The sequence below is a fragment of the Sceloporus undulatus genome, chromosome 1 (assembly GCF_019175285.1).
Source record: "Sceloporus undulatus isolate JIND9_A2432 ecotype Alabama chromosome 1, SceUnd_v1.1, whole genome shotgun sequence".
Lineage (NCBI taxonomy): Eukaryota > Metazoa > Chordata > Lepidosauria > Squamata > Phrynosomatidae > Sceloporus > Sceloporus undulatus.
Window position 1 is genome coordinate 339850864 of NC_056522.1, and position 15874 is coordinate 339866737.

At 39.9% G+C, this 15874-nt stretch overlaps 1 protein-coding gene across 11 annotated transcripts in view; it reads left to right on the forward strand.

The window, feature by feature from the left end:
- FLVCR2 (FLVCR heme transporter 2) overlaps positions 1–13217 on the forward strand; it is a 69252-nt gene extending 56035 nt beyond the window's left edge. For 2 of the 11 annotated variants that reach the window (XR_006102633.1, XM_042455959.1), the window contains 3 exons: positions 598–653; positions 3338–3431; positions 9155–9288. Coding sequence is in view for 9 of the 11 variants with exons in the window: in XM_042455959.1 (XP_042311893.1) it covers positions 598–653; positions 3338–3418 (137 nt within the window). In the remaining 2 variants the exon portion in view is untranslated. The other 9 variants (XR_006102637.1, XM_042455958.1, XM_042455934.1 and 6 more) reach the window with 8 other exon arrangements.
- Positions 13218–15874: the final 2657 nt, after the last annotated feature.

Sequence of the window (15874 nt, forward strand, 5' to 3'; positions counted from 1 at the left end):
GAGAGAGAGAGAAATAGAGAGAGGGAGATAGAGAGAGATAGAGAGAGAGAGAGAAATAGATATAGATAGAGATAAGTAGATAGATAGATAGATGAGATATATATATGAGATAGAGAGAGGGAGAGAGAGAGGGAGGGAGGGAGGGAGAGAGAGAGGGGGGAGAGAGAGAGAAATAGATAGATAGATAGATATAGAGAGAAAGAGGGAGGGAGGGAGGGAGATAGATAGATGAGAGAGAGAGAGAGAGAGAGAGAGAGATAGAGAGAGAGAGTGAGAGAGAGAGAGAGAGAGAGAGAAGCAAGCAGGCAAACAAGCAAGCAAGCAAGCAAGCCAAGATTAGAGAACGAGTTGGGGTAAATGCAGTGATGTTTTTTAAATTTTTATTTGATGTGCATTGGAAGAGGGGTGGTCTTATACGGCAAGTATATCCCAAACTCTATATTTTAACTGGAAAAGTTGGGGGTCGTCTTATACGCCCAGTCATCTTATACACCGGAAAATACGGTAAGCATTGTTCTATATGTTTCCTGATGCTGTACAACAGCCACTTACAGCCTGCACAGAACAGCTTTCTATTTTTTTCCTGCTTTGCCTCAGCTTTCATCAAACCTGATCTCCGGAGACAACAAGCCAATCTGGAAAATGAGCAGACTGTGAGTAAACAATATATTTCTATGTTGGTAGCTTATGTCACCTGTCCCCACCTCTGAATCATGATGCTATTGTCATGATGAATCACAGTGCCAGCCTGAGGAAGCATGTATCTTGTCTCAGCTGTGCCAGGTATAGTTTATTAACAGATGAGTGCTGCTGTTAAGTACTCCTTCAGGAGTTAGCACAGCATGGCATGTACTGTAGCTTGCTCCTCTAGTGCCCAAGAACAGCTGTGAAGACTAAGAGATAGGGAGACAACATCTTTGTGTGATACCTTGTATACCTAGGGATTGAGCACACTGGCAATTGGCTATCTCTATTGCCTTGTAAAGATTTGGGAGTGACAGTAAAGGTTAATTAAAGAAAGAAATTAAGATCACAAGCCAGGACCTTATATAGCACAACCAGGATGTTTTCGTACATAGAGAGATCATGTAGCACCTTTGAGGCTCATTGAAAGAAAGAAGTTGGCAGCATGAGCTTTCATAGACTTAAGTCTACTTCCTTGGATGCATTTGGTGGAGTGGAAACCAGGGACATACACATATATATGCCATTAGTATGTGAGAATGTCAATTCACATTCAAAATCCTTTGCGTATGGGAATGAAGTGGCAAGTCCAGTTTTAACAATGGTTGTTAGTGAACAGAGGCATTGAGAACTAGCCTTTGTGTATGGAAATGAAGTGGCAAGACCAGTTTGACTTTGGAAACTAGCCTGTAGGTGGGGAGAATAGATGGTTGTAGGACCTCTGCCTGAGGCTGTGGTCAGATAGTGTTGAAATGTGTACAGTGAGCCAGGAAGCCATTATGTTTTTCAATCCATTGTTGAGAGACTGTAGTTTGTGGAGGAACTCCAATTCTGCCTTTTCTCTTTCCAATCTACCTTTGTAGTTCTTTTGTTCAAGGACCGCTGTTCTGAGGTCTGAGATGGAATGCCCAGGGAGGTTGAAATGTTCTGCCACTGGTTTTTGTGTATTCCCATTCTTAATGTCTGAGATGGAATGCCCATCTCAAGGACCTCAGATCAGTGATCCTTGATCAAAAGAACTACAAAGGTAGATTGGAAAGAGAAACAGTTATGAACTTGTGAGATTGTTTAAACTTTAGACATCACCACATCTGCTTCCTTCTTGTTACAAACTGTGCTGTGGATTGTGTTAGGTGGCCTATGAGGAGATATCCAGGCGATGTGATGGTCTTATGTTTGGGAAAGGGACTGGACTAAAATAAGAGTTATGATTCCATGGGCCATCCATGGTTGCTAGTGTTTGGGGCAATAGGAATTTATCTGTTTATTCACTGTATCAAAAGACTGCAGAGTGGCATATAATGAAATAATCTATCCTTGTACAGTGGTACCCCGGGATACGAATTGATCGCGTTACGAAATTTCCGGGGTACGAAAAAGTTAGCTTGGAAAAAACTGTTCCGGGTAACGAAAGATTTTTCGGGTTACGAAATTTTTTTTGGTGTGTTTCGGCGCTTTTTGGCACGAAATTTAAAAGCCGCGGCTTTCCAGCGCTAGCGGTTTCGGGTTGCGAAATCTTTCGGGTTACGAACGGCGCCGCGGAACGAATTAAATTCGTAACCCGGGGTACCACTGTAGTCCAATAACATCTGAAGTGCCATAGGTTCCCTACCTCTAGGATAAATTGCATTAATTCTTTTGAGCTGTAAACATTTATGTCTATATGCTAAATGCTGAACATGGGAATTGGGCTGGCTTTTTGATTTGAACCAAAGCAAAAAATGAATTTCCTGTCCTAAATTTTTTTGCTAATTTTGTTGCCTAATATCGGATAGTATTTTATTTCAAGAATTGATTTTGACTGTTGAACTTTCATTATATTGTATAACTAACTTTCAGTAGCACTCATCACTTCTAGAGAGCAGATGTGCACCCATACTTGATTTATTTTTTTTAAAAAAATTAGACTCTCACCTCCTACAAGCGACCAGTGATGCAACAGCAGGAGGAACTAAAAGAGCATGTCCGGAGGGTCTGGAATGGCTGCAGTGGGATCAGTTTCTCCTTTCCCTTCTGCAGCATCTACTGAAGCTGGTCCTGAGTAGGGGTAAAATTGGTGCCCCAAAAACCTGGTCTCTTTGAATTAGCTTTGTTTACCTTCAGGTAATACTGGTCATAGTACCAGATTTTAACAACACCATGGATTGTGACATTAACATCATGTTCACCATGTGGCCTTCGATTATCAGGGATCACATTTTGGAAGAGAAGTGATGAAATTTCAGTGCAGAAAGATTAGCAGATGTGAGAAGGGAGTACAATAGTAGAAGAAAACCACCAGCTGAAATTAAACATACATGCCTGGTTTTTAATTTTTTTTAGGAGTCGTAGTTTGCTTCCAATAGTTTTCACTCCCAAAATGTTAACATGCTTCCAATAAAATATTGTCTCTCAGAGAAGCAAGCTGAAAGTTCTTATGCAGTGTTGTGGCGGTACTGTTCTATAGTACAGGTAGTTACATCAGATTTCCTTCTGTCTTGGTAGGTGTATCCCATTGAAAATTATGTTTCAGAGATCCATTGAAAGGGGATGGATCACATTCTGCCTGTAGTTCTGCTTTCATGTGTTTTTCACCAGTCAAGATTATTCTCCCACTATCTCTTTGATTTTGTTCTACTCTTTTCTTGATCGTGAAATGTGGCTATTGTTGCAGAGACTCCAAGGCAGTAACAGTCAGATAATGAATTATGGAATTTGTACCTTAAACCCAGCATTACCCATCCCTGTCCAATAACCCTCAAACAAAGGTAGGAGAACCATCTTAGCCTGCTTACCTAACTTGTTTTTGTGAGGCTGCACTAGCACAAAACCAAACCAATGGCAGATTCAAGTTTTAGCAGGGGATGCTATTTTTACTGTGCAGTCACTAAGATGCAGTTTTACTCTTGGAAAAAATATTTTTTTTCACCAACACTACTAGTAGAGTGTATGGAAAATGGGGTTTGGCAGAAAAGAATATTGTGGCATTGTGTACAAATGATGTGTATTGAAACATTTTTCCTGAGAGATAATTTAGGATTTCTCTGGAGAGAATGGCGTGTTTTCACTTTGAAATGAGGGTTATGCTGTATTTCCCTGATATATTTTTGCTCATCTCCATCAAATTGCCAGCCCTGCTTCATAGAAACCTAGAGATAAATGTAGTGATTGATCCTTCAGGCAACACAAAGTCAGAAATGTAGGGATCAGACAGTTGGCTTTTGATTTTTGAAATCATCCATGGAGTAGGTAATATTCCTGCCTTAATATAATGTAGGACTTAGCAACTGTGGCCTGCCAGATTTTTTTGGAGACTTCAGCTTCCATAATCTACCAGTGTTGGCTAAAGTGGGTCTGATGGGTGTTATAAATCAAAAACCATCTGGAGGGAAACAGTCACACAACCCTGGAATAATGTGACTGGGAAAAGGCAGCAAAAATGAGATTGGGAAACATTCTGTTACCTTTAAGGTAACCAGTTAGGTTGCAGTTGTCTTTTTGTCCCAATTTGCTGAGCAGGAAATGCTCTGTCTTAAGGTGGGAAGACCCTGCTGTTAGATATGCAGGTATGTATATCTAATGCAAAGAAGTTTGGTACCCTTCTTGGGCAAGTGCTGGGTGTGGAAAAAGTCATATGCCTACTGGATTCAGCTTCCAATGTAGAGTTTGATTACCTATCTGTCCACAGTCAAAGGGAATGTTAAGTCCCTCATTTGAAACAACCACTGGAGTTTAAGTGACTAGTGCAACTCACAAAAACACTCTGCTTTGCAATCATAATTCCCCTTTTTTTTTTTAATTTAAGGAGACCTTCCTATTAATACTTTGTTGCTCTCACTTTTGGAGTATGCATGATCTAGCTATCTATTTTTCCTCAAGCTTTCCTTTCTTTTGCTCTTGTTTTCAGAATGGTTGTTCACACATGGATTACTCACTATTCTCAAGCAATCAGTCCCTTTGGGCAGAGGCAGTCACTCAGATGTAATAAGGAATTGCTGAATTCTGAAGCTATTGAGCAAGAACAGATAAAGAAAAAGTGTGTGTGGGGGGGGGGGGGGGGAGTAGCTCTCAAGCAGTGCTAGATTTATTGATTTTCATTTACATTTTATATTCTTCCTGCCTTGCAAGCTCACTTTAGATGGTGAACAATCCATTTGTGAACACTGGTGCGTCTTGCAAGTGTTCAGAAATAAACCTGTGCTAGTCTGTTTCAGCATAAAAGTGGGGGATGCGGGGGAGAATATAGCAGCCTCTGAATCTGATTTATTTTAGCATGAGATTTCATGGATACCTTTTTCTGGATATTTTCGTATCTTTCTTTAAACTGTTAACACTATACCCTACATCTACAACTATGTAGCTATGCCTAACTACCTCTATCTAGTTAGTGCATCTGAAAAAGTGGATATTAATCCACTTCAAGATCATGCTGAAATAAATAACTTGGTATCAAAATTGCTGTTAGATGCCCACACTGTTTTGTTTTTCCTTTCCTTTTTCCTTTTTGTACATCTTGCAAGGTCATGTTTCCTTCACAAACTCATGTTTTATCTTAACTGCGTCTAGAATTGCTGTTTGCAGAATGTCAACACACACACTCATAAGCTACTGTTGCATCTGATCTGTTACTGTCAGGATGGAATGATTTTTGTTGTTTTCAAAGTTCTTTTAGAATCCTTCAGGCCTGTTGTAGATGCCATACAGGCCTTGTTAGCAATACCAGTGTAGGGACATGGGGAAGCACTTTGATCTCACTAACATTTTGTTTCTAAGAGCCAGTGAGAGAGAATAAAGTGATCTGGATTGGAATCAAAGGTAAAAGAATTAAACCCTTTCACTGTACTGGTTTTCAGATGGCTGTCTCTCCAAATAGTGGTGGTCCGTACTGGAAATATAGACTTATGTACATTTTCCTTACCATAGCTCATACTCTGGGTAGGTGAGTGGGTGGGTGAGATTATCCAGAAATTGAACAACCATGGCAGGGGGTGGGGTGGGGGAGAACAAGAGCTTGCATCTTCTGTTTCAAATCAGTACTACTTCCCTGTTGATTGAGTTTGTTTATTTATTTTAGAAAAAGGTGGAGATGCATTCATCCTTCTCCATCACTATAATGGCATCAGCATCTCATCAGTCCCAAGATCAAGGCTTCCTTATTGTGTCATTCTGTGCTAATCATAGACTGTTAAACCAGGCAGGTGGGTCAGAGAGTTATGTCTGTAAAAGTAATAGTTTAGTGCTATATCTGAATGTGACCATAGCTCCCTATCTTAAAGCAAAGATAGTTTAAACAAATATGGGTCAAGTGTACCTTCTGTTCTTAATATAATTTAGATGTCAGCATTAGTAATTAAATGGTTAAGTCAACATGCAAAATCTTATGGGATAATATCTGTGCCTGTGCATTTGAATGCACTGTGCTAGATAATGTCAAGGCTTTGAAAATTAACCTTGAGCCCCACGTTTCTGCCTCTTTGATAACATTCTTATGCACATTCTCATGACACTTGCCTTGGCAGAGCTCCCTTTTTAGTTCAGTGTGTTTTTTGTTCACTCTTCAAGGTGCCATCAAGGACTTCATCCTTGATCAGTGGACTATAGGTCGTATGCTACCAGCTACCAAAGCGTTGTTGTTGTTGTTGTTGTTGTTGTTGTTGTTGTTGTTGTGTGCCTTCAAATCATCTCCAATTTATGGCAACCTTAAGACGAACTTATCATGGGGTTTCCTTGACAAGATTTGTTTAGAGGAGGCTCACCATTGCCATTCCATGGGGCTGAGAGAATGTGATTTGCCCAAGGTCAAACAATGGGTTTCATGGCCAAGAGGGGAATCAAACCTTGCTAAAATACTACAACTATTCACTCTTATGTATCCAGTCTTGTACATACATTGGACACAAGAAGAATTATTTGAGTAATGGGCTTACATTGAGGTGCACCTGTTTTAAAGAAGCTACAATCGTTAAATGTTGTTCCTTTCATAAATATTGCACAAAGGTTGGGATGTAGACATTTAGTAAAAATGACATTTTTAAAACTGCCAACCACCTCCCGTCCAAGCAAAATGTATTTGAAATCTTTGCCAAGGAAGAACTGAGAAATCCCACTATGACCGAGGCTTCCAGGATGGAAGGTTGAAGTGTGCATTTGTTCACCTTTTAAACAAGGTGAAAAGGCTGTGGCCTTCCAAAAGTTGATAGAACTCCAACTCTCACCATCTCAGACATTTTGCCATGCTGGTGGGGACTGAGAGGAGATAAAGCAACAGCTTTTGAAGGACCAAAGGTTCTCCATACTGGCTGCTAATGCATGAGGTTCTTCTAGTTGGCTGTTTAATGAGATTGTTTTGTGATCCAAGCACCAGAGCCAGATTTCATCAGTAGCAACCTTAACGTGCGACAAAGGAATGGAAGGCTCATTAGGTCGTTTTTGTGGGTTCTTCGGGCTATGTAGTCATGTTCTAGAAGAGTTTCTTCTTGACGTTTCACCAGCATGCCAACCAAAGATGCTGGTGAAACGTCAGGAAGAAACTCTTCTAGAACATGGCCACGTAGCCCAAAAAACCCACAAAAACTATGGATGCCTGCCATGAAAGCCTTCGACTGCTCATTAGGTCCTCCTGACTTACAAGGCAGATGGGAATTGTTTCTGTTTTGTTTCACTTCCGCTGGTTTCTATAATAATAGACTTTGTATATTGTTTTGCATATCTTATTTTTGGGAGAAGGGGGAGGTTGGACTGGATGGCCCTTGCGGTCTCTTCCAACTCTACGATTCTATGATTCTATGAAAAGCCAAATACCTAAAAGCTGCAACCTTCCTTGGGTAATCCCAACTGCACTCAAGCTTGGGCTATACTTCTGTATTTTTCCTTGGTGATTTATTCTTCCCTCTATTCTTTATACGTTCTCTTTTTTTTCTTTTCACTTCTTCCTGGGGGGGGGGTGAATACAAGCACACACACTCCTGCACTTTCTCACACACACTTTCTGCCTGAGATGGAGCAGCAACCTTCTCTTCCTATTTGGTTAAGTTATTTTGATTATATGAGGCAGAAAATTCCAACCTACCTCTTCTTTACTAATAAACCCCCCAGAAAATTAAAGAACACTTCACAAACCTTTCATGTTACCTGAAATCAGGTAGATTAGGCATCTTTGTTGTTGTAGGCCTTCAAGTCCTTTACTGGGGCTGAGAGTGTGTTTGACTCAAGGTCACCCAGTGGGTTTTTATGGCCAAACGGGGAATCAGAATCTGAATTTTGGAGTTGTAATTCAATGCTCAAACCACTATACATGGTGCCTAGTGGAGACAAATAGACTTGGAAAAATAAGAGCTTCCTTCCCTATTGGTTCTCCAGAGATGATAGATTCTCTAGCGAGAGTTTGATGAAGAACTGACTGATCACAAGAGTTGATTTATGTATAGAAGTCAACTGGTGGAAGCCAGGGAAGAGTTTTGGACTCAAAATTTAGTTAAAATTTATGCATTATTTCAGCTGTATTCTCTACTGACCTTTTTTTAATTTTAATTTTTTTGTCACACACACACACACAGATGTATTGGCCCTGTGGTACTACAGTGGTCCCTTCTTTTACATGGGGCATCCATTCCAGACCCTCTTCCGCGTAAAGATATTCTGTGTATGCTTGAGCTCCATTAGAAGTAATGGGGCTTATGCTCGTGGCGGCGCTTGCACACCACGGGTGCAGGTGCCATTACTGCTTCCTATGTGCAATGCCACATCTTCCAGCGCTGCTTTCAGCATATGTGTATGACGCGGGCACACTGTATTAGTGTTTCTACTCCAACTAAATTAGTAGAGATAGCTGAACAAAATGTTCCTATTGATTTAGAAGAATGTATTACTCCAGTTCAATGCAAAGCCTATATTCAGCATGTAACTCATATATTGATATGCAACCTGGATGTGAATCTGGCCTAAAAGTCATTCCTGGTGATGTACACATAGTCTTGATAGTATCCAAAGGAAGAATGACACCTTCTGAGCCTTCAATTTAGCTTCTTGGGTTTTGCAAATTTGATGAAGTCAGTGAGTACATTTTTAGGAATGACATGGGCAATAGTAATGTTGAAGGATGATTTCTGGAACTCATGCTGTCATTACCTTAGACACCAAGCGAAACAAGAATGCTTGTTGACTAGTGTCTGTCTTTCCTTCTCTTTTCTGCTTCTCTTACCTGAAAACACTGTTCTTGGTTTCTAATTTGGAAGGTGGCCTTTCATATTTGAGGCTGAATTCGTTCTATCGACTTTTCTTTATAACTCTAGAGAAGTAATCTGGATTAGCCATCTATGACTAGAGAAAATTCATACATATATATATTTGTTCTGTCTCTTTTTTCTTCATGTTTTGCTTTTCCTTTGGGGATACCCAAAAGAACCAGATGTATTTTGCAGGAGAATATGCTGCTGAACTTCTTGCTCTCTGTTGCCTTGATCCAATCGTACCTTCTTTCTTTGATTTTCAGAAGAAATTGGGAGATATGCCTCAAGACCAGCATACCACACTATGAGGAATCAAAACTCAAGCGTTTGGTGGCAAGGTACTGCCACTGTCCTTTGTTGCTGTCACTACTACCTGCACCAACCTCCAACTCAACCCACAATGCTACTAATGTTGCTGAGGAAAAAGATCAGCAGAGCTTGAGTCACTCTCATCATCTGAACCAGCTTCTTCGTCCCTGGTGTGTCTCAGCAGACAAGGACTGAATGCAACAATTGACTTGTCTTGGCAGTTGTAGCTGAACCTTGAGTCCAGCATTGCTTCTTCAAGTGTATTCATGATGGACTGAGAAACACCCTCTGTTCATCCACGTATATGTCCTGTAGATCTTCAGAACAGGATATGAAATGGATCCAGAGGAAGATCCTTGCTCCTCAGGGAGAATTAGAAAGCCCTTGCTCTGTGAGCAGACCTAAATGACGTGCAGCCCTTGATTTTCATGTAGGGAACTAATCCAGCCAATGACAGGAGGAGCAAAAGTGGCTGAGATGTCTTCCTTTTCAAAACTCCCTGCTGACAGAGCATTTTGTAACCAAGTCCAGCAGATGTTTTTAAGTTAGTAAGCCATCATTTTGAAATTTAAAAGCTCTATGTTTACCAACTTGTGATTTTACTCTTGAAATTTTGTGGGGCAATTAGTTTTAAGCAATATTTGAGAATTACATCCTGCCATAGATTGCTTCCCAATTAGTTCTTTTTAGCTTTACTAAAGTACTGTACATCTTTTCTAAAATTAACTGGATGCAGAAATAAAACAGAGGTTCCACATTGTACTGTTCTGTAATGCTCTTCCCTATTTCCAAGGGCCTTCTCTAATGTTTACTCACTAGTTAACTACTGTTCATTAGTGGTCCCTACAATGTTAATGATGTTAACTAGCCAGTTTCTCCTACTCTGGGGAAGGAAAACGACTGGTTTCCTTGTATTTTCTATAAATAAGTCTACTTCAGCACAAAAAAAGCGAATGCAAGGAACGCCATTATTAAAGTATTCCATCTAATAATTAATTAAGAGGTAATTCATCATCTCTTTTGACAGATGTGCTGAACAGGAATAAATAAAACTCCCAAGGAGGAACTTGAATGAAAGCACAATATGCTTAAAATCCTCAATAGTGTTTTAAATGTCTACACTAGATAAGCTGGCACTGTGAGTGCATTTTATTGTTAAAAAAGAGGCACAATTAAGTTTTGTAGAAGCACAGAGGAACACTGATATGCTACAGTGTGATAACATTTGGATTCTTTGTGAAAAGTGAGTGAAACATTAAGGATGATTTTTACTGAAAAAAAGCCCCACATGGAAATAGGTCAGATATGCAGTGGCATATATTGTGGCCTATAGAAGATATTTTAACTTCAGGTAGATTTTATGTGAATTCACCCTTAAGCAGGAGAAGAAAATGCAACTTAATTTTATGGGGGGAAAACAAACCATCTGTATTTTGAAAAGGTTGTGTAATTAAACAATGTAGTCACACCTAACTGTACACCATGATGATCTATGAATGTTTCCAAATTGAAAAAGTCATTGCACAAATCAAGTTAGTTGTACAATTTTCAGTAATTTTGAAAGTAGTTACTAAAGTTGCATGGAATACCTGTATAGTCCTCCATTTAAATGTTTGTTCAGAGAATGGTATATGTAATTTTTTAACTCCATAGAATTTGAAACTTGTTTCTGAGCTTTTTGATCTACGATGTGTAGCACTTTATTTAAGAAAGTACTGTGCAGCTATAATTTTTTTGTGGGAATGTCTCACACAGTAGCATTAGAGAGGCTACCTCCAAGCAGTGTTTGGTTTTAGAACAAAAGTAGAAACTTTCAGTTTCATGAGTGCTTTATAGGTTTTCTAATTCACAACCAAGACCCCGCCTCATCCCAAAGTCTCTGAATAATATATCAGATTTGTTAAAATCTTCACTCAACAGTGTAGCTCAGTTAATACATGCACCTCTCCACATATAAGATTGCAATGCCCATTCAGCATTTGCTGGCATAGCCAGTAGTGAGCAATAATGGGAATATCTGGTGGGCAACATGATTCCTTGTTCTTGGGTGATCCATTCTTAGCCTACCTTACATGAATTTATTGAGGATAAATGATGAATAACTGTATTTATTTTTTATTTATTAAAATATTTTCCTGCCCTATATCAAAAGATCTCAGGGTGGCATACAAGTAAAACAAATGCAAACAAAATTGAAACAATTTTTAAAAATCAAAATAATTGAATAAAAACATTTTAAATACAATTAACAAGTTAAAAACAGGTTTAAAAGATTAAAACAATTTAAAAACCTTGTGCATTAGTATTTTAAGATAAATCAGTGAGGCTCAAAAATTTTAATAAATGGCCATGTTTTTACTTGGCACATAAATAAATCCTCCAAGGGGAGGGCATTTCTCAATTGGGATACAGAGGAATAAGAAAACTAACCACTGTTCCTCATTCCCATTTCTGAGATTGCAGGGGTTGTTCAGTACTTAGCATTTCTTTCTCCCATTAAAAGGAACAAAGTTTGCAGCTAGATATTAGTGTGGCTTCAGATCAATAAGTGGCTGTTCTCTATAGAAACAGAAATTTAGCATTGAGCTTTCTGGATTCCATGGAGTTAAAGAATGATGTTTCTAATGCCTTCAGGTCAGCATGCCTAAAACTTCGGTTTAGATATGCTACCTTCATTTCTTTTCCTCAGAAACCTGCCTGCCACTTGTCTGAGGCCTAAGAATAGCAATCTCTGTTTTGCACAATAGTGTGCGACAAATACAGCTTCTGCCAACAGCAATGAGGATAGCTGTATTAGTCTGTTGTGACATAAACAACAGTCTTATGGGCCATAAAATGTGGCACTTTAAAAATTAACACAGTAAACACATAACATTATTATGGCATAAGCTTCTGGAGACACAATTCACTTCCATCAGTCAATGTCCCCAAAAAGCTTATGCAAATTAAAATGCATGTTGTTTAAGATGTCACATGTCTTTTTGTGGTGACTACAGCAATTGTTGGCATGGTGAGCACTTACATCCCTGCCTATATCCTGCAAAATAAAAAATAACATATGTACCAGGTCATTTTCTTCTGCAGTCCCTTAGATTAAACCAAGGGTTGAACTTACTTAGAACAGGCCCATTGAAATGAATGAAAGCCCATTCATATAAATAAGCCTATTCTTAAGGAGGACTAGCATTCATTTCAAACTAATGGGCTATATTCAGTGTAGCTTGGGTGATGCTTTCTTCCTCTATTCTTTTCCACAGCAGCTCCATGTGGTGCCCATAAACTGGCTTTGGAGGATTTCTCAGGCTTCCAGAGTTGTACAGTGGGCCCTTGGTATCTGCTGAAATTTGATTCCAGGACCTTCCATGGATTCTAAAATCCATGGATGCTCAGGTCTCATTATATACAGTGGAAGAGTAAAATAATGTTCATTACATAAAATGGCAAAATCAAGGTTTGGTTTTGGGGAGGAAGGGGAATATTTTCAAGCTATGGATGGTTGAATCTGGAAATGCAGAGGGCTGACTGTAGTAAGGAGGGGAATCATCCACCTGATTCTTCTGAAACCCAAAATCCACAAAAATAGTGACAGCTTTATTAGCCAACCAAAATGGATTCTTCCAGCAGAGGTCCACAGTTGGATCCTTCAAACTGAGTGACTCCATATTGATATATTTTATCAATTTCTTCTCAACCTCCTTTTAGGCTTGCAGTGGGAGGCAAATCATAAAAAGTCACCAGTAAACTGATAAAACTATAAACAGTGGAGCCTTCAGGTAAAAGGACTGGTTTTAGAGGTGTATCTCAATAAAGGTATATTGCAATTACTGTATTTTTCTTACTTAAATTTGTTCTCCTTAATTCTCTTTTATCAACAAATCTGCATTTTGTGAACTTTTTTTGCTTTGAAGTCTGACATGTCTAAATATGTTGTTCACTCCTTCTGCCTTGGTGTATATTTAAGCAATCATATACCACAGAGTGATGGTGCAAAATTAAACATTAATAATGAAAATTTTATATGTGTTTACCCAATTTAAAACTTTATTTTGTTCAGTGGGATTTAGATTACATTCGCAAGCACATAACAGAGCAGTTTTGGGTGAGTTGAGAGGTAGTGATCTGATGGACTGTCTACACTAGTGGTCCCCAAACTTTTTTGGACTGCTGCCCCCTTTCCTCTGGTAACAACCCTAGTGCCCCCCATCTCTTGATATTAGGTCTACTGTTCTACTGCAAATTCAAAACAACCAATCTTGATCACTGCTCCCTTTGCCACTCGGTTGTCTTGGGAGCAGCAACTGAGCAGCAAGCTGTCCCTGTGGTGGCCCTGTGACAAAGCCAGTGTGGCCAAGACAGTTGCTGCTCAGCCAGCTGCTCGGTTGTTGCTCCCAAGGTAACCAGGTGCAAAGGGAGAAACTTCTTCCCATTGAGAAAGGACTTTCAATCCTTTGGCCGGGGAGGAGAGGGGTGCAGCTGGTGCATATGTAGATTTTTTTAAATATTTTTATTTGATTTTGACATAGTTATTTACATTCATAACCAATATGTGTATTATAATATTACATATTGTTTCCAATATATATATTACATTCTATACAGATTACAAAATACAAATACTGAATACAATCTTCCCAAACTTATACAGTGCTACCTCGGGTTACGAAATTAATTCATTCCGCCGTTCCGTTCGTAACCCGATAATTTCGCAACCCGAAAAGGCTTTCCGTTAGCGCTGGAAAGCCGCTAGCCGCGCTTTGCGTTTGAATTTCGCGCCGAAATAAATTTCGTAACCCGAAAAAAATATCGTAACCCGGAACAGTTTTTTCCAATCTAACTTTTTCGTATCCCGGAAATTTCGTAACGCGATCATTTCGTATCCCGGGGCACCACTGTATATATTTCAATATGGTGCATATGTAGATTTACAGAGGCCACATGCTCTGGACTGGAGACTGGCATGGATGGAGAAAGGGAGAGATTTTAATTACAGGAGTTATTCCAAGGCAAAGGACTCTTTCCAAGAACTGATCCCAGATACTCCTTCCCCAGAAACATGTCTTCCTCACACTGCTTCAAGTGTTCACCCACCCATAAAGAACATTGTTCTGCTACCTCTTCTCTTGGCCCGTCTGATGAAAGAAAGCAGGAGCAGCAACCTGCTAGGCAAGTCCTGGCAAAGTTCACAAAGCTTATGAAGGGTCCTAAATTTGAAAGTTCCTTTTTGCCACTATTTCTGCCTCGTCACTATGTGCTGTAACTCTTTGCTCCAGTCAGTCTGTCCCAAAATAGTGCCACTCATAGCCACAGAAGCAATGCTGTGTATCCACAGCTTGTGAGAATTTCCCAGCTGCCAGTACAAGCAACAGATGCAGGTAAGAGAGTGAGCCCATGTGGGGAGGTGAAGAGTGGGAGACACCATCCACACAAGTGATCAGCAAGACTGTGCAGTGGTTTTCAGGGACACCCACCCTCATCATGGCCCTTAAGGTTCCTCTTGTCTTTCTTGCACACTAATACTTTGACTGAAGACTTCCTGCTACACCCTTTTTTGCTCATCACCCCCTGGGGGGGATGTACCACTCACTTCGGGAGTCACTGGTCTATACCCTTGAGAGCAGCAACGCACCTGAAAGCCAGATGAAGATGGTTTTGGATGTTATGGACACACCATTGTTGCTGCTGATGGTGGTTCCCTTCCCATTCCTGCCCAATTTTCTTTCTAGTAACTTACATAGGGCAAAGGACCAGGGAAATAAATGGAAGGAGTTCTGATCTGATGCTATTTGCAACCCACAGTAGTCTTCTTTCAGGTCCTACTGCCATTTGCAATGATACCATCATAACTTACAGTGGATGTACCAGGAACCTTCATAGTTGAAATGCCACTACAGGTGCAGTCTGTAGTCTTACTAAGATGGAACTGTCCACCTGGTGTTTTTGTGCAAGTCACTGTTCTGCATATGTCTGCTGGTTAGTGGGTGAGTAGCCCAGAGCAGAAACCTAAGAAGGGTCAGGTCTCGTTCTTGAATGGGAGACTGCCAAGGAATATCTTGTCCTATAGTTTTTGCTTTAGAAGGCAATGGCAGACCACCTCCAAGTAATTATTGCCTAAGAAAACTTTATGAAGTTCATGGGGTTGCCATATGTCAATGTCCAGACTGAAGGCACACAAACAGCTATGCTACTCTGTTGCAAAGCTAGCAAATTGTGAGCCTCCTTGGAAAAAAAATGATCATGACCTAAGCTTTCTAGACAAGAGCTTTATCAAATGCATGAACTGTTATTTTTAAGCTGTCAAGCATCTCTACAAATTGGGAGTAGAGTGGGGGAAAGTCAGGAGAATGAAATATATACACATAAACATACACATTCATACACACAGTGGGGAAGAAATGAGTGTGTGCTCACTGATACATTTCACCTCCCTTTTCCTTCACTGGGAGCCCAGGGCAGCTGTATCTTCACCAGTAAATAATGAGAACAGGGGCCTCTCCTGGAGTTTGACATCCCTCCATGCCCTCTCCAAAAAGAGAGGTCATAAGCCACACACAAGGTGCTGTACAGTGTCCTATGAGAGGTTGAAATGTTTCTGAATATTGCTCTTTCCAATGTTAGGTTTGTGTTCATCTAATTGATGCAAAGATACATTTACCTTTTCTGCCAGGATATGTGCT